The 19,876-nt window shown below is 31.0% G+C and overlaps 1 protein-coding gene across 1 annotated transcript in view; it reads right to left on the bottom strand.

The window, feature by feature from the left end:
• Positions 1 to 19,876, bottom strand: part of PHF14 (PHD finger protein 14) — a gene marked incomplete at both ends in the record, with an annotated part of 210,215 nt that overhangs the window by 41,594 nt on the left and 148,745 nt on the right. The window contains one exon of the mRNA XM_080701123.1: positions 10,762 to 10,879. Within this exon, the coding sequence (XP_080557249.1) occupies positions 10,762 to 10,879 (118 nt within the window). The remainder of the gene's footprint in view (positions 1 to 10,761; positions 10,880 to 19,876) is intronic.

Genomic DNA, 19,876 nt, shown 5'->3' with positions numbered 1-19,876 from the left:
TTGTAAACTCAAATACCAATCTGATACTGCCACACACCTGTGAGAATGTGTATACCCCAAAACACTGAAAACACCAATCTGGCAATGATGCAGAACAATGAGAACTATGAAAAAGGCAAACAGGGGCTTTGAGGGCAAGGAGGGCAGGCTGAATAGGTGGACTCCAGGAAATCTTTATGGCGGTAAAACCATTTGTATGACAACAAAATGGTGGGTACATATCATTATGCATTTGTTGAAACACAAAGTGTATAACACAAAGAGTAAACCCTAATGCAAACTATAGGCTTTAATTAATAATAATATATCAATATTGGCTCATCAATTTTAACAAATGTAGCATACTAGTGGAAAATAACAGCCAGGTAAATTAGGAAGATGGCAGCAAGAATGAAGGGCACACAGGAACTCTGTGGTTTTAACTAAAATCTTCGGTAAACCTAAAATTACTCATAAAATATCAAATGCTATCTAAAAAAAGCAAAGAGAAATTATGCAAACAAATTAGCAAGTACTATTACTATATTCACTATTTTTCAATCTATTATGCAGTTTCCCTATACAAATGTACCTACATTCTCTCTCTCCAAAGATTTTCTTATATTGCTTCAAATACCAAAAAAGGCTCTGTTAGTATAGCGACGCACAGTAAAGCAGCATTAGCTTACATAGCTTCTGAAGTTAATATTTATCTACGTAATTTACAGACTGTGGCCTGGAGTGATGTGTGTCAATTTCCAAATATGCTTCTAAAAGCAGTAGATAATCTGCCAAATTTCTTTGCTACGGTGCTGTGAACCAGATGTGGTGACATAAAACCTACATCAGCTTGAGTTTCCAAGTGACTCTGATGCACAGAGCTACTCTGGCTGCCTATATCCACATGTTAAAAGAATGAGATACCAACTTGTGTTGCTTACTCCTCTTACAATGTGCATACTTTGTTACATAATCTAGCATATTTTAACTGGCATTTCTGTCAAATAGTACCTAGTCTTCTTAATTTCAAATGGCATACTATCCATAATCTCTTTTTGATTTTTGGAGCTGAAAGCAATCATCCTATTCTCTCAGTTCCTACAGTACTTTATTTGTACCATCAGCTTTTCTTTTTTTACTGTCATTTGTGATTTTAAAAGCAAAGAAGTAACTATATTTGATCATAATAGGGAGGTTTCTATCTTAGGAAATTTTTTTAGAGAAAAAGAAGCACAAACATTCTTGACAAACATAGAGAATGCCATGTTTCCAAATGTAGCTTTAAAGCCAGGAAAAAGTTGTGTTCCAGAAGGAAGAGAAAATTTGAGAATTTTGGAATACTTAAAAAGAAAGGAAGTTTGCCTCACTGCAAAAATCACATGCATGTGTAGTAAACTTGGAAGCATGTAGTGAAAAATTAAGATGATAGTTAATTTACTTTTTTTTTAATGGTCTCGCTAGATTGCCGAGAATCTCTCTAAGTTGATAAGGCTGCAATCCTCCTGTCTCTGTTTCTCAAGTAGTGGGAATTAGAGATGTGTGCCACCATGCCCTACTCAATAAATTATTTAATAAAGTCTTTATGCTGTAAACAGGCTGACTTCAACATTATCACAGAGAAAGGTAGAAAATGTTCACATACCACTTTACCATCTTGTAAAAGATTAGAGAATGTTTTCTGAGGATATCTACTTCATTCATACTCTTAAACTGACAGAGTAGGAAAAATTAATTGTAATTAATGATTGGACACTAGAATAAATTTTAAATTTATTTATTAAGTAATGATTTGCTTTAGTTGAAACTGTTGCACTGAAATAATAAAATATGGTATCCTGAAATACCTTATACCTGTGACTCATTAAGCTACCTATTCATCTCAGAAACTGATTTAAAAGTGTATTTGATACCCTCTATTTATAACTATGACTACCGAAATAGAATGTAAAGACTGTATCTTCAAAAACTGAGGGAATAGTCCATCCCTCAAGAACACAAAAGTGAACAATTGCTGACAAAAATGCTTTGATGCAGCTTGAACTTTTCAAAGTGATTCTAAAAATTTCAACCTCTATAGGCACACTTTAAAGAGTTTTCAAACCAGTGAAGCAGATAATCATCTGTAGCCATTATTGAAGGTACATTTAACAAAAAACCAACTTAACTTCAGTGAAGGTATAATACTACAACATAAACCTTTAAGAAACCTTCAGAGAAAACATTAAAATAGGTTGTATATTAGGTGGTAAGAGATTAGATTTAGCATATGAATATAGTCCAAGGTGGTAGGGAGAGGAACAATATAGTAAGCCTAAAACTGAGATAAGTCAGAAATCACAGAAAAAGATGGCTAAGCTAGGTACCATTTTTTTAACCTTTTATAAGTGAAGTAATAATTCATACACTTTGAATAAACCAAAGAATTAACACAAGAATTATCATTAAAAAAAACAAATGGAGTGTAAACTACATTGTCTTTAATGTTTAGTCCATTTATAAATAAGGTAAGAGAAATTGTTACTGCAAAGGAATGCTGATATTGAAAAAAAGACAATACAAATCTTCTAGCGTGTACACAAAGTGGCTGACATTGCACAAATAAGAATATTCTTGAACTTTGTTTACAGAGACTGGATATAGTTGACTTTTGTTTCTTTTCACAATTCAGGTTTTCAAACTTCACAACTCTGATAAACATTAAACAGTAAGATTTGACTCAGCTAAAATACAATGCTCAGTGCTAAACTAAAAAAAAAAAAAAAAAAAAAAAATTGTTTTTAGATCCCTTCCTCTTACCTCCCTCAAAGTTCAACAGATTAGTCTCTGATGGGTCTACATAAATCATTACAGGAGGGTCTCCCTTAATATAGATACTTATTTTGTTGAATGTTGTGAAGAAAGGGCCTTCAGTTAGATCATCTTCACACCCATCTTTCCATACCTTAGCTAGGAACATCATTTCTCAATCCATTTATTTTAGAAATAATCTCTAGATTTCATTCTATCTGTTGTAATCACGAAAGCAGATTCCATTTACTAATAGATATTTTTCCTATTACTAGTGGGGCTTATTTTTTTACATTTATTTATTTTATTTAAGAAAAATATATCCTAACATGAAATATGAACTCTAAATACCCAAAACTATCTTGAAAAAGAACACAGCTAGAAGATGTACATTTTCTGATTTCAAACCTTATAAAGCTACAATAATCAAAACAGTATAGTAATGCTATAAAGGCAGATATATAAACCATTGGAGTAAAATAAAAAGCCTAGAAATAAATTCTTCCATATATGGCCAAGTTATGTTTGACAAGGTTTCCAAGAATATTTGGTGAAGGAAATAATCTTTTCACTAAATATTGTTGAACAATAATAATTACATGAAAAAGAATAAAATTGGACCCTTACCTAACACCTTATACAAATATTAACTCAAAATAGAAAAAAGACCTAAATGTAAATCTTAAGACTATAAACTCTTACAAGAAAACCTGGGTCATAAAACTTCACAATATTAAAATTGGCAGGAATTTCTTGGATATGATTCCAAAGGCACGGGCAACAAAAGAATAAACAAGTAAACTTCATAAAAAATAAAAAAAAATATTGTACATCCAAAGACAATGTAAGCAGAATTAAAAGTTACTAATAGAATGGGTATTATAGGAAATTAGATGTAGGCATTGTAATGTTAAAGAAATAGAATAAGTTTAGTATAAATTTGGTGGTTGGGTCAAAATAAGTTATAGAATACCTAGGAGTCAAAAATAAAAATAAAATTAATAGCTAATTTTAGAAGTAGAAGTAGTAAGTTTAGCATTTAGTAGTTAAGGATAAGTTTAGTTAAAGTTTATTATGTGTGATGGAGAAATCAGCTAGGCAGAGCCCCCCCCCCTTCCTGGTGTTTTTGATCAAAGATCATAAGAATGTAAGAAAATAAATTGTATATTTAGTATTTTAAAATATAAAATATAAAAGTAAAGTGTTTTGTGCCCCTTAAAGGTATTTTAAAATCTTTGTGTTCTTTTTAATGGAAAAGCCCCTTGTTTTCTGTACTTTCGGTTTAGCTTTAGGTTCGAACGTGGTTTGCAGAACTCCATTTTTAGTTAGGTTAATAATTAGAATAAAATTGATGTTTGTGGCTAGGTAACCAGAATGATTTATATAACGTTAATTTGGATAATTTTGGGAATTGGGATATGAGCTCATTGAGGCAGGTTGAATTGTTTCAAATAAAGTGCAAAATGTACCTAGATATATTGAAAACATGTATTGCTAAAAGTTGTTTGTATCCAGGTGTACTAAGGGTATGTTTTGCCAAAAGTTGTTAATACCAAATATTTCCATGTAAAAGCATACAAAAAACAAAACAAAACTAAACTAAAAAAACAGGAAAAACAGGTGGCTTCGAGGTGTGCCTGCTACATGGAATTCAGGTTAATGAAAAACTAAATGAAAAACAATGTATGTGTAATGTGGTTTTTAAAAAAAACTAAATGAAAAGCAAAATACGTATGATGTGGCTTGCTGTAATTTGTCAGATTCATGTATAAAGTATATTCTAGGGCACAGGCAGAGATGCCTTCCCCCTGCTACTAAGCACGGCGTCTCTAATCCTTCAATTTCGCCGACCCTACGCCTCCTTCAAGACCCCTGGACTGGCCGAGGCTGGCAGCTGTAGGTGACAAGCATAAATACTTACGAACTGAACCCTACTCAAGCTCATTCCTCTACACCATACTGTGTACTTTGACTTTCTACATAATTTAAGGTACTCTATTTCTCTATAATACAATGCCTTATGTTACACAACTTCCATCAATTTAATGAAAATTTTATGTAAAAAGAATTATTATCACTTAAAGATATAAGCTACTTAGAGATACATATCCTAATTTAAGAAATGTAAAAAATTAACATATTAAAATGTAATTAACCAGGCGTGGTGGCTCATGCTTGGGAGGCTGAGACAGGAGGATAATGCAGTTTAGAAGCCAGCCTCAGTTACTTAGTGAGGCTCTCAGCAACTTAATTAGATCCCGTTTCCCAATAAAATATGAAAATAGGTCTGGGAGGGTAGCCTGGTGGTAGAAAGCTCCTGGGTTCCATCCCCAGTACTGGAAAAAAAAAAAAGTAATTAACACAATAGTATAATGTACTTTCACTATTATCTCCAATCCTCAATTTGCAATTTCTTATCTTAGTCAAGAGTATATTAGAACATCAAAATTAGAATGTTTAAATATATTTATTTCAGAACTGAATTCCACTCACCTTTCAGAGTTCATTCTTTGAATTTACTTAGCTTAGATTTGAAGATTACTATAGAGGTCTATATTAGTTATAGGTAAAAAGGTAAATGTTTCTTTAACCATAATATGCAGATTAGAAGGAAAATTTATAGATAATTAACTCCACAAAGTGATGAAATAATTAAATAAAATTTTTAAAAAATTAGAATAAGTTACATCTAGACTAAATGAAATTCCAGCCTGATTTTGATGCTAGGATTTAAGCCTTTTCTACTATTCAGGTGTTGCTTTCACAGATCTGCTTATTTCAACGAGGGCCAACCACTTCTTCACAGTGAAATGTCTTTTTTCATTCACAGTATATATTAAATACTGGAATAGCAACTTTATGTAATTAGTATACCCCATATTCCCTCTGAAATTTATAAGATTTATTTTACATTGGCTTACCATATAAACCAACTTTAATATTTCAAGTACTAGGTTAAACAGGTTATAATTCTCTTTTTATTAACCTTTTTAAGGCTGTAACAAAATATTCTTTAACTAAGATTTCTGGTAGGTGACTTTTTCTCTAAATAAGAACATAAATTCACCTAAACTAAATAACTGTATGAAGTTAGTGACTTTGGAAAGGCATCTCAATGTAGTATGGCACCCTACTGGACTTTGATTAATTATCTCAGTTATGATTTCGTTTCGTGACACATATGGTATTCCACAGCATGCTTTGTAAGCACATTAGACCCACGTGCCACCAAACTTAGAAAATGACTTGTTTTTTCAAGTCTATAGTGAATATAAAAATAAGAAGTGGTTCAGTTACTCAATTCTGCAATTGTAGAATAATTTTTAGAAGTTTAGAGAATTTTTCTTTCTGAATATGATATAGAAGTATATTAAAATATCGGTTATTAACATTGACAACAAAATATATTAAAACCTTAAGGAATACCTGACCATGATTTATTGAAATATATGCTTAATGTGTATTATATGGCTCTCATAAAATACACCTTAGGTTACAGAACTAAAGAGATCAGTACTGATTCCAATTCTACCATAAAGAATGGCCAGTAATCTGTTTTGATGAAAATTGTTATTTGATAAAAAAAAAACTATTACCAGGAGACAGGATTCAGAAAACATGTCTGAGATAGTCAAGTAAATAACTTCTTTGAGTAAAAAAATAATGGCAAAAAATTATATATATATATATATATATATATTCAGTGTAAACAGTAACACACTGTACTTTTAAAAAATTCATAGTACCAACTATAATTTGTGGTATTGTTAACAGCAAGTCAGTATTAATAGCTCCAAAGTACATCACTCAATTAAAGTGTGATTAAGAGACACGTATACAAATAATTTTCCATTCCAAGGAAAATGCTAGAGCATCTGGAAACAGCCTGAACTTAGTCTGGTACAAGATCCTAGACAAGAGGATCAACTAGAAGTTTATGGGCTTTCTTCTATGTGCCAGCAAGGAGAAAATCTACAACTTAAGTACAAAACTAAGCCATCATGGAAGATGACCACACCACTGTTTTACTTATTAGACTTTTAATAAGTCTACCAACCACCAAAGATTTGTCCTATGGGATTCTAATGTAGGAAAGAATTTTAAAAATATATTTCCCCCCAGATTTCTATATACCTTTATCAATAAAAAGGCAAATCAAAACTTAGTACAGATCAGTAAAACACATTTTCTAAGCTGTAAGGCTTATTACACAAATGACAGAGGAGTACTGAATTTAGACAGTTAAGTGATACAAGTTTTACTTAAAAATGAATTCTCTGCCAACCATACTAAATTCAGAAACTTACAATTCAACCTAATGTCATATAAAATCCCAGAGGTCAAATGAGTAGCTAAAATATTGAAAAGTCCTTTTTTTATGGGTCAGTTATATGCTTCAAATTTAAAAGAACTTTAAAGGATAATTCATTTTAATTTTATATTTTTCATAAATCTTCACAATACATAAAACTCAGGCATTCAATTTCCAGTATTACTGGGTTCAATTAAATGTGCTTGTTTAATGTATTGTGGCAAGATACTCCTTGGAGAGAGTGTTCTGCTTGGTTCTTAAAGAGACACAATTCTCACTTACTCAAGAGCACAGACACACATAGACACAAAGACACACCGACACACACACACCGACACACACCGACACACACACACACACACACACACACACACACACACACACACACACGATTTTGTTTTGTTTTTTTGATCGTTTGTTTTTGCAGTGCCAGAAGTTGAACCTAGGGGCATTCTGCCTCTGAGCTACATCCCCAGCCCTATTTTTTATTCTTTATTTTGAAACAGGACCTTCCTGAGTTGCAGAGGTCCTCACTAAGTATGTGAGGCTGGCTGTGAACCTGCAATTCTCCTGTCTCAGCCTCCTAAGTACTTAGGATAACAACCATGCGCCACCATGCCCAGCCCACACACAAGTTTTAAAATATTGGCTAGAAAATTCTAAACACTCGGTGCAAAATTACGAAAAAAACCCCAAAACTTAAAAATTGTTATTTCTCATTCACAGAGATTTCATATGAGTGCTTATCAAGGTGGCAGTGCCTCAGCTCGCATGCCGTATACTCGTAGTTCCAACAATTGTCCATAAGAGCTTTGGATGAGGATCCCATGTGCAAGAATCCACAATTTATTACTGCTCAAAAATTGTTGTATGCTAGGAAGATCAAACAAGAGTGGGCCAAATGGAAGTCTCTAAACGAAGTCATCTTGTAGTAGTGAGATAATGACCTGTCATGTCCGTTCTATGGCTTCTAACAAACAGAGCTTAAATAAAGATGAAAAGCAAGAATAAGCACTGGCATAGTCACTGTGAAGTACACAATGTACATTTAAATTCTCCACGGCATCTGTGAATATATACAACTTAGAAGCAGCACTTTTTAAAGAAATATTTATACATGTTCAGTTAACCATTTCAAGACAAGTTATCCTCATTTTGGATGTTTCAAAAGACACAAGTAGTGGAGATCTATATCAAGTATATCCTGTAAATGAGTGAACAGTGAATTCTACCCTATTTGTTTAAAATATACTATAGGTTGCTGGATGTGGTGGCACACTTATAATCCCAGCACTTGGGAGGCTGAGACGGGAGGCTCGTACAGGTTCAAAGCCAGCCTCAGCTACTTAGTGAGGCTCTCAGCAACTTAGGGAGACCCTGTTTCCAAAGAAAGTATAAAATAGGTCTGAGAGTATAGCCTGGAGGTAGAAAAACCCCTGGGTTCCACCCCCAGTACCACCGCCACCAAAAAAAATATATATATATGTGTGTGTGTGTGTGTGTGTGTGTGTGTGTGTGTATTATATAGTATGGGTTCTACTTTATATTTTATATGTAAGTTCACAACATATCATTAAATGCAAATTTGTTACAAGTTGACTTACATTATATATATATATATATATATGCACTGTGTATACTCATTTTAAAATTCTAAAAAGTTAATTTTTAGTTTCAAAACTCTTAACTAAAGATTTTATAAAATAAGTATAATGCCAAATTTGTATTATAATTATTATGATATAGCATATAATTTATTTGTTATTCAAGGCTGTTGCCCAAGATTATAAACTATAGTAGCAAGAATTGGTTGGTTTTCAGTAATTTTTATTTATTAAGAGCCAGGCTTTTTGTTTATTTATTGTTGTTTTTGTTGTTGTTATGCTGGGATTGAACCCAAGGTGGGGCGCATGCTAGGCCAGCACCATATAATTTATATACATCCCAACCCATTTTAAAAATTTTATTTTGAGGCAAACCTTAACTAAATTTCCCATGATGGCCTTGAACTTGCCTCAGCCTCTGAGCAGCTGGGATTGCATCTATGTACCACCTCACCCAGCAAAAAGGAGCATATTCAATATCAAAAAGTCTTAAGGCACAATTAAAAATACATTCCAGATATTGTATTGAAGATAATGAGAAATGCAGTGAAATACTATAGATTTTAAATAGCTATCTGGTGGGACTCTATATGATAGAATCATTTTTCTAAGCAAAAATTTTTTTTTGGTTTGGGGTCTCCTCCTCTCCTAGCAAACAAGTTAGAAAAGCAATGTTTGAAAACAAATTTACATAAGTCTTTTATAGTTTGTTTTTTTGCAATTTTTTAGAAAGCTCTATACGACTATATGTAGCATTGCACAAAATACAGAGGGTAATTTCTTAAGTTATGTTGTAATTTCATTATTGAATATTCACAAGGTAAGGGGGCATACTTCTCACTTTGTCCTGATATATCTTAGTAATTATAATACAAATTCTGGCAACTAAAAATTTGTTTTCTTATCACTAATGCTTTTTAGCAGTTAAAAAATAATAAACTTACTGAAAACCACTGTGGTTTAAACTGAAGTAAATCATGTTAACTAATGATAAAATGAGTATTTTTCATTCCAGGATCTGACAAATTCTGTATCAATTTTAATTTATGATAGAAATATTCATTTACATGGCACTGAAAAAAAGCTTGATATCCATACTACAATAGGCATTTTTTTTTTTTTTTGCAGTACTGGGTATTGAACCCAGGGCATTCAACTTCTGAGCTATAACCTCAGCCCCATTTTTTATTCTTTATTTTGAAACAGGGTTTCAATGACTTGCAGAGGGCCTCACTAAATAGCTGAGGCTGTCCGCAAACTGCTATCCTCCTGTCTCAGCCTCCCAAATTTTGGGATTACAAGTGTGCAGCACCATGCTCAGTTCTAGGCATTCTTTTTAAGGAAGAACAATTTGATTAATCCACAGCTGACCAGAAGGTCTTTATTCAAATGTATTCAATATTTCTGTAAAATGACCCAAAGCATCAAAACTCTAGCTATTCATTCACAAACTTTAAAAGAGATCGACAATAATACTCTATGTTACCACTACTTGAGGTTAAAATGTTGATAATCAATAGAAATAATTTCAAGGTTTATTTTAAGGGATAAACTATGAAACAACCTTATTGAAATTATATTTTTTCTACTAAGCTATATTAATATTAGAAATAAGTTCCGGATATTAGAAACTAGTTCCTTTTTATAGAACAGATCTATAAAACATCCAAAATACATTTAATATATTTTAACATGAATCATCTATAAACATAAGTAGATTTCATTGGTTAGTCTGTTGGCTAACATAATTATTTATGACTCAGGGTGTCATTTTCCTGTCATTCCCCATGTGACAAATTGACTACTACAACACATTTTCTTATGCTAGAGTAATATAGAGAATATACAAAGTAACTAAATATTCAATAAAGAAAATTTATGTCATTCAGCAGAAGATTTTTTCCTTAAACTAAGGACAATAAAATCACTACAACAATATATACTTACTGTCGATTAGATTAAAATATCCATACCTCATATTCTAGTTATTTTTAAAGTAAGAAAGCTGATGGTACGATAGAGAAAATTTGCCAGAATGAATTGAAACAATATTTTCCCTTGCCGTCCTTTCCCCCTTACCTTAGAAGACGAAGAATCACATTCTTGACATATCCATCCATAGCCTGTTTGTTTAGGAGACTTTTTCAAAGGAGGATCCAAACAGCCAAAATGGTAGCAGAGTCTGCATTCATCACACCTGCAGGGTAAACAGATTTTTGGGATATTTAAATAATATAAAATCTATTTTAAGGATAAAAAAAACAAGCTATTATATATTTCAGCCTTATACTTATTTCTACTCTTTGCTAATAAAATTATTAAATAATTATTTATGACAAAGAGAAACTAAACCTGAAATAAACATTTTAGGAAAAAATTCAATAACAAAATTGAAAGACAAAACAAATACCATCCAAAACACAGAAACATCAAGAGCATATAACAATCAATCATATGTGCTTAAAACTAATATCATAACAATTTCAATTTGAACTTAAAGAATGAATCATTTATCCATTAGAGTTTAAAATGTTTACTAATGTAAGATATACATAAATTCAACCCAAAACATTATAATTATTCAAAAAATTTTAGAACTCTACAGAAGTACCCTAGACTACAATCAATGCTATACAATTTATACCTCATTTCTCTATTTCTCCAAGTTTAATGCAGACTGCAAATGAACTTTCTAATGTTTATAGCATGTTAGTACAATTTACGGCAAATAAAAACAATCTTTATATGTCAAATAACAGAATACTTAAATGCACAAAGAGGTAAGACTACTTTCAGAATTTAATACTATTCTCTCAAAATTATCTCACTCTCTCACTGAATTTGGAATTTGGTTTTTCAAAGTACTTCTCAGTACATTTAAAAATCATTAACTAAGAAGTGTTTTGATAGTGTTTTGCCACCTATGATGTACAAAATCTAAGAAAACTATCATACCTATTCTTCGTTTCAGACAATCTCATCCTGCTGATAATGAAGAAAAATCTGTATTATTTCAGTGTTTGGTTAAAAGAATTTTGCATCAATTGGAATAACAAAGCGAAATTTAACAACAAATAACAAAGATGAATACATCTTACTAAATGGGCATATTCCTCTTTCTTTGTGCTTTTTAAAATTAAAAAAAACAATACGTTCCAATCTGTCATATAATCTTTATTGTTTAACACTTACTGACTTAGAAGTTCAAAAGTTAGGAATTCTACAACTAAGACCATGGAGAAACATGTATTAAAATACATATCACTTGAATAAAAATTCCAAATAAATACTAAATAACCTTCATTACACAAACAGGAGAAGGATCTATTTACAAATAACAAAGAAAAACAATTGACTTTCCAAAGATACATTTTTGGAATCAAGATTTTCACAAAAGTTAAGCAACTTAGCAGATAGGTTATTCAGGTATAAAGAAGTTTAAATACGGTTACATGTCACAAACTTATACACTTTTTTCTCTACAACTTTTTCCTATGAACAAACTATATGTACTTTTCCAAAGCCTTTTAGACCCAAGAAATGAACTTGGAAAAAAAAAAGTTGACTATGGTTCTATCTATAGTAATATAAAATCAAACAGAACTAATTCAGTAGCTTACTCACTATGCCAATGTTACAATTAAACCATCTAAAAATATATTTCAAATACCTGGTGTTCTAGCATTAAGAAAAAAATATAAATTAGATAATTTCAAATGTAAAATAAGGAGATTAAATAGCAAACCCATACAATTTCATGCTCTTTCTTTCTCAATACAACTTATTTACCTTTAATAGCTAAAATTTCAGTTATATTAAGCATATCAGTATATAAGCTTTTAGGGTATAAGCATTTCTGATTTTATGAGAAGGCTGAGATTCTTAGATAGCTAAGGGCATACAATACTTCAGCCATGAAACTAATGGTTTGCTAATTTTTTATGGAAATTTTTTAAAGAATCATATGATTTGTATCATATCAAGGGACTATATTAAATATAGTTTAGCCATGTCATTTTAGGGTCATCAGTATGAATTACAGATAATGCTACATGTCTATACTGTGTCAGCCTTTTGTACTTGGAGTCAGTACCATTAGTCTACTGTTTTGTTTGAATTCTTTTGTTCAATCTTTCCAGGTCTTCTGGATCCTCACTTGTTTGAAAACCATTATCCACTGCTCCCTGATACTACCAGTGTATTTATCCGAAGAGTAACTTGTTATGCAACTGGAAACCAGAACACTAAACTATTCAAACTGTCAGCAAAAAGACATGAAAATTAAAACTTCTATAGAGTTAAGCACACAGACTCAATTTTTATTGTAAACCATAGTTTTTTTTTCCCTTAACTTCAAGTTTTTTGGACAATGCTGCTAACAGTGCTAGTTGACAGGTAAAGAATTACACGATATTTTCCAAGAATACATCAAATTACAACCTAATTACTATGTATCTGCTTTATAACGCTGTAAAAATTTGAATATTATTATTTATTGTGTGTAACTCAAACATCATGATGCATAAAATGTTAATCATAATTCATTATTTGTCACCTTCATACACTACCTAGTACCTAATTTTTATTTATATGGCTATGAACTTCCACCTAAACAATTAAGAATTGTTCCTAATTTGTTGCTGGTTATAATTACTTGTAAAACCAAGTTATCTTTCAGCTCAAGTACTAAATGGAGGGAAAAAGGTTTTTATAATGATAGTTCTGTCAGAAGATAATTTGCATTATATGCCATTTAGAGATGACCTAATCCTTACTGATTGATCCTTTCATTAATATGTCTTTCAAGATCCTTTAATAGACACATGGAACTCTAGTGTTCTTTTAGCGATGCCAGAGAATTAGGGGTGAAAAGAAAATCCTCTCAAATTCTGACTCACCATCCAGTAAAAGTTGCATCTCCAAGATGAAATAGTAAAAAATATGAGTGGTTAATATCCTTAGCAACTGCCAAAATCCAAGAGAGGAAAAATAACAAAAACAAAAAAATGGAAATAACTCAGTCTTAAATTCAATAGAATTTGTTGATAAATAAATATGCAAATATAAGCTCTTTGTAGAAATTTCTAAAATTATTTTCACGTGGAAAAAAATTTAGTTGTTTCTATTCTAGAATAATAAATTAGAAAAAAAAAACCTTCATAGCTTTATGTATTAGGAACAATAATATCCTGAATGACAGATGTGAACTCAAGCAGAATTTGCAAGAATTACTATACCATAGACAAAGGTAAGTGATACTATTAAGGACACTAGAAATCAAAGAACAATGTAGATGCTCACAGTAGAGGATTGCTCACTACACACAAACAAAAAACACACATACACACACACACCTTTGTAATCTTTATCTTTATTAAATTTGCTAGCCAGAAAATTCCAGCTTTTTAGCAAATTAGATCATTTTAAAAACTTGAAAACCAGAATTCGTGCATGTATCTATAATTATCTGCTACTTAAAAGCTGTAACATAGTTACTGATCAATTTTACTTATAATGTCTATCTCTATTTCTAACATATACTTCAAAACACATTAATAGCAATATATACTGTAATACAAATTTATCAAAATAAATGGTGAATAAAATGATTTTTAAAGGTTTGTAAAAGGAGTCAGTATAGTGATATAGTACAATATACTTTATTAAACAACACAAATACCTATGTAATAAAAATAGATGATCATAATATCCCAATAGCACATTATGAAATAGGAAAGCAATGTCTTAAATATTAAAAGAATATAAAACTAACCTATAATGAAAGACTATGTTTTTTAAAATAAAATGCAAACTGGATACTTATGTTTCTAACAAATACTGTACAGATTAACACTATAAAACATTCTTAAATTTTAATTTTATGAGATAAAATGAATCTCATTTATAAGATAAGATAAAATGACAGCAGATTATTTAGATTCTTATTAAGACAACTTCTTAGATACTAGATTCGTACTGGATACAGATAAAGTAGGTTTATATGGTTTTTGCACATTGATTTAAAAAACGCAATGACCAAATAAACATAGTTCTATATGTATTTAAAATACTTACTTAGCATATGATTAAGTATAGCACCCTAGACAAAGAAGAGGAAGAAAATGCTTTATCTTTGTAAGTGCTATAATCCATACAGGAAAGCAATCAATCAGGAAGTCGCTGACTACTGACAATATGCACACTTGTAAAAAAGAAACCACCGATATATTTCTTCACTTGCCTAAAAGATAGTCTGACAGGTCAGTGTTGTAAAGGGATTCTTCAACTCCCTTAGTTTCTAATCCATAAGTTCATGAGAGGAATATACAAGTAATTGCTTCTCAAAAACTAAAACAAGTACACATCATATGCAGCTAATTTATAGCCAGATGATAAGCTAAACTTCAAGAAGCAGCAAAATCTGTACCATGGACTTAAAAGGAGATGCACATTTTTTATAATCAGATGATCGATGACCATAGCTATGTTGTACATCAATGGAAAATTTGACTTAGATTCCCTCCAAATCTATATAAAGCTAAAGAAAAAACTGATTGAAAATTAAACCTGTTCACTTAAAAAAATCTAGAACTGATTGGGTTTTCTGAGTTTTCATAATTTCTATGTTAAAATTTATACAAAAAATTTAAGTTACTCTTAAACATTAGCATTACATAAACAAAAAACAAACTAGTGGCTCACATACACACACATCTATTAAACAGTAGTGATAGATTATTTCACCAAACAGTGGCCAATTACTTCAACTACACAATCCTAATAGATGGAAGGGATTGCAGCTCATTATTAAATCACGTTTACAATAATACAAGTTTGAATAAAATTTTCCACTCTACCAATATTGAAATAACATTTAATAACAGTATAAATACAATATTTTATTCCTTATAATTTACAATTTTAGTGCAAAACACCTACATGAGCATTTTCTATACAAAATAACCAAAAACTCTTTTAAATCACATTTCACAAATATCAGACTAATGTGAAGAAATTGAACCTGTTTCATTAATGCTATTACAGACTTTTATCACAAGCAATAATAAACGAATGAGGAGTAAGAATAATAAGTAAAATATTTTTCACATATAAAAGCATATTAACTGAAAAAAGACTTGAAAAATTATGTAAATCCTAATCTATATATAATTGCCACTTAAAGGATAGCATAAATTCAATTTAGCTACATGTGCAGTAGCCCGGTAACAAGATTAAAAGTGAAATGAAAAAAACAAACGATGAAACAAAACAATTCATATGAAAATACACAATAAGGTCAAGTATCTTTTCACAGCATGAGAGAATGATTAGACATTTCCCTCCATACCTGCAACATGTCTGCTTTGTTCTTAAATAAACTGATCACCATCTGCTGAGGCCCTTGGAAATTTTTTCAGCAGTACAACCTGCTGTGTTCAAGCTCTACATAACTTTGTATTTCTCCATTTATAATTAACTAATTATGCTCTATTCAATAGTGTAGATCCTGGTTTTACAAATGTCAGATAAATGAGATAATGGCTATGAAGTCAATCTCATTTTATTTACAAAGCCCAGCATGAACATCCAATTTCATTAAATCTTATATACCTGAACAGCAGTGAATCTCACTGGTTGGCCTACAGAAAACTTAGGTTAAACACTAAGGGAAAAAGCCTTACATTTTTAAAAAGAAGTATTCTCAAAGCATGTCTGTTTCAGAATATAATCCTTCATGTTGTGTAAATCTGCTAAGTGTTGATTTAGGCAGAGAGGGTACAAAAACTAACTTCATATACCATGCAATTCTAAGTTTAGTCTTTCAAATAAGCATTGATTCTCTCAAAAATAATTTCAGAAAATTTAAAAAATATTTTTTGAAGAATGTAAATACTCAGCCATGCATGGTGGTGCATGTTTGTAATCCCAGTACTTAGGAGGCTGAAACAGAAAGGATTGCAGGTTTGTGGTCAACCTCAGCTACTTAGTAAGGCCCTCTGCAACTTAGTGAGCTTTTTTCAAAATATAATGCTGGGGGTGTAACTTGGAGGTAGGATGCCCCTAGGTTCAATTTCCAGTAATGAAAAAAAAAAAAAAAAAAAGAATGTAAATACTCTGCTGTATTGCAGAGTCCTTCTGAATCCCTTGCTTAATTTTGGTGAATATTCATAAAATATTCTGATATCCTAAACCAAGTAAATGACACTGACAGAATTTTTTTGTAAAATAACTTTAAATGTTTAAAACAAGTGGTTTCATTAGTAATAGAATATAAAAACAAGAAAGTAAGGTAAATAAAGGTCATTATTAGGGTTATTTATTGGTCAGAAATCTATTTAAAATATAAGATCAGATAAATATTTAAGAAACATACTAGTGGTAATGGCAATGATATATAAATGATGGATAAATGTAACGTCTGAACATAAGATGAAAGGCTAACACTAAAATGTTTTCATGTTCAAACATAACCTTAAATTCAATTCTTTTTTTTTAACAAAAGTTGGTGAATTATGGAATTCTTGATTCCCTTCTGTATCTAACAGTTCTGTTCCCAGTAAAAATAAACATTTAAGTGAAGTTATTAAAAATAAGAAAACTTTATGTTGCTGATGAAACTACTACAAACCCTTTTATCTAGAAGCAAATAGTTCTGAAAATCTAATGGCCTTTTTAAGGAGACTAAAGCCACAGTCATTATTAATCAATGTTAAGCACAACACAATGATTTAAAAAATATATACTATGTATGAATGGTTCTCAAAGTAGTGTCCCTAACCAGCTAATTAGAATAATCTGGGAACTTGTTGTAAATGCAAATTTTCAGGCCTAATCCCAGACCTACCAAACCAGGAGGCAAGGAGAGGAAGAACAAGATGGAGAACAGGGGAGCAGACTGAATTTTAACAAATCCTTCCTGTGATTCTGATACATGATAAAGTCTGAGAACCACTACTGTTTACTAAGAAGTCATATTTCTGGTATTTCAGAACATTTACTTTCCTTCTTAATATTTTACTGTTTCTTCTTTTCCCTATTCTAAGGCAAATAACTGTCCACAACTTGATGTGTCATTTTCCTTTACACAAATTTGTGAAAGACAAATATTTAGTAATTTAGTAATACTTTTCTTAGGTGCACATTAATTTTCTTTTTTGAATAGCAATTGGACCAATTACAGAAGAAGTCAGTATTGTATTATAAAAATTTGAAAGTGTTTAAATGATTATTAGGAGGTATTCTACTCCCTTTAAAAGTTCTCCTATGCAGTTTATATTTGTAATGTGACAAGATTCTTAGAGCTAGCACCAGACATGTTAGAGAATATTCACTACTAAAAACTGCAAGATGAAGAATGATATTTTCAGAGTATTCTAACTAGAACTATGGTAAAAAGAATTTTTATTAATGGTGATCCCAAAACCACATCACCTAATGATTTCTTTAAATTTCTCCCCATATATTAAAAGAGGGCCAGGACCTAATATAATAGCATAGTTCTTTCAGAAAATGATAATTTGTTATTCTTCTTAAAATCATCTGCAGTTCAGTAATGGTGATAATTGCCAACTTTATTAAATGTAAAAAAAAATCCTACTGGTTTTACTATATATTATTATTTTCTTCCAATTTTTTGAGCCCTTCCAATAAGTTGATTTGTATATATGTAACTTCATACATGTTTTACGTTTATTAAACATCTTACCCAAACCTATGGTTCCTATAACTATAGATTATTAACATACAGAAACTTTATAATTACATTTTCACTTGAATATAACATTGCCTATTCTACTCCTAAAGTTTAAATTATTTTCAATTGCCACTCTACCTGAAAAGTGATCCAAAATCACATTTATAAATCAGAAAATTCCAAGAGACATGTTGACAATTTACATGTATATATGCATTTCAATTTCAGCAAAGAGTCTCTTCTAAATCAGTTCATTGAATGACGGAATATTCAATGTATTTCTGTCGTTGACTTAAAATAGGATCATTAAAACTTGAAGATCAAATTTTAACTCTGTAAACCTCTGGAAAGATACAGACGGCAGATGAAGCTCTTTCAGCTGGCAGGTTGTATAGTCAACAAGCTTTGAATTTCCCCTCCTTATTTCATAACATCATATTTGAGGTTGAAAAAGTAAAAGTTTACTGAACATAGAAAGTTCATTTTAAATCAAACAATAAGACTGAATAAGTTTGGGTATTTCTAAAAATACCTAGAGACCAGCACAGACATATTTTTATTCATGAGTTTAAAATCTAAAATTGTAAAAATCATGCCAATAATATTGGTATTGTCATACTAGGTCTAATGAGTTAAAATATAATGTCATATGCTTCACAGGTCTTTCACTTTTGCTGGACATTATAAACAGAAATAATGTTTAATGTAAGAGTATACGTTGTTCCTCATTGCAGTAGTATTTCATATATGAATATATGTCTTAAGTTGGATGAAACAGATTAGCTGACTAAAAGAAAGCATTGTCTTTCTTCTTTGTTACTGGTATTGTTCAGCAACAGGAAAAGTATATTGTATTTAAGTTCCACAGGCTTCTGTACCTCTTCAGAGAGTCCAAACACTGTGTATCATCATTTGCCAAGAAAGCAAGAGGGAAAGACATTTACGTAATAGGCAATTCTGACAAAACATTTATCCAATGTTTTTCAACAATGCACATATCATATATTTCTGATTAGTGCCAGAGAGAGAGAGAGAGAGAGAGAGAGAGAGAGAGAGAGAGAGAGAGAGAATAAATAGGAAAAAAGAATCTACAAAGGCAAATTCACTGCCTTGTCAGTCCAAGTAACAAACCAAACACGTTCTATCCAAACCTGACAAGCAAAAGCAACTTTTTGCAGTGATAAGCTTATGGAAAGGACAAGATAGCTGTTCTCCTTTATTTTATGTACTCTATTGAGAGTTTTATCCACATTTTTAAAATCACACTTATAAAAGAGGTTTCCAGGATTGCCTCCGAGGATGAGCTGTGGCAGAGTTGGGTCTCATGAAGGGTATCTACATAGTAAAGTGATAAGAAAAGAACATTAACATTTAAAGATCATAGCAGCTCTGCACTATGTCTTATGAAACATACTAATAATTCTACAGTAGACTCAAATAACATATGATCTGGTCCAAAGAGACAGATAACCTAAATCTAAATGCCATGATCTTGTGTAA

The sequence above is a fragment of the Muscardinus avellanarius genome, assembly GCF_963383645.1.
Source record: "Muscardinus avellanarius genome assembly, chromosome: 9".
NCBI classification, from domain to species: domain Eukaryota; kingdom Metazoa; phylum Chordata; class Mammalia; order Rodentia; family Gliridae; genus Muscardinus; species Muscardinus avellanarius.
Note: the sequence above shows the minus strand (reverse complement) of the source record. Positions and strands in the feature narration are given on the sequence as shown.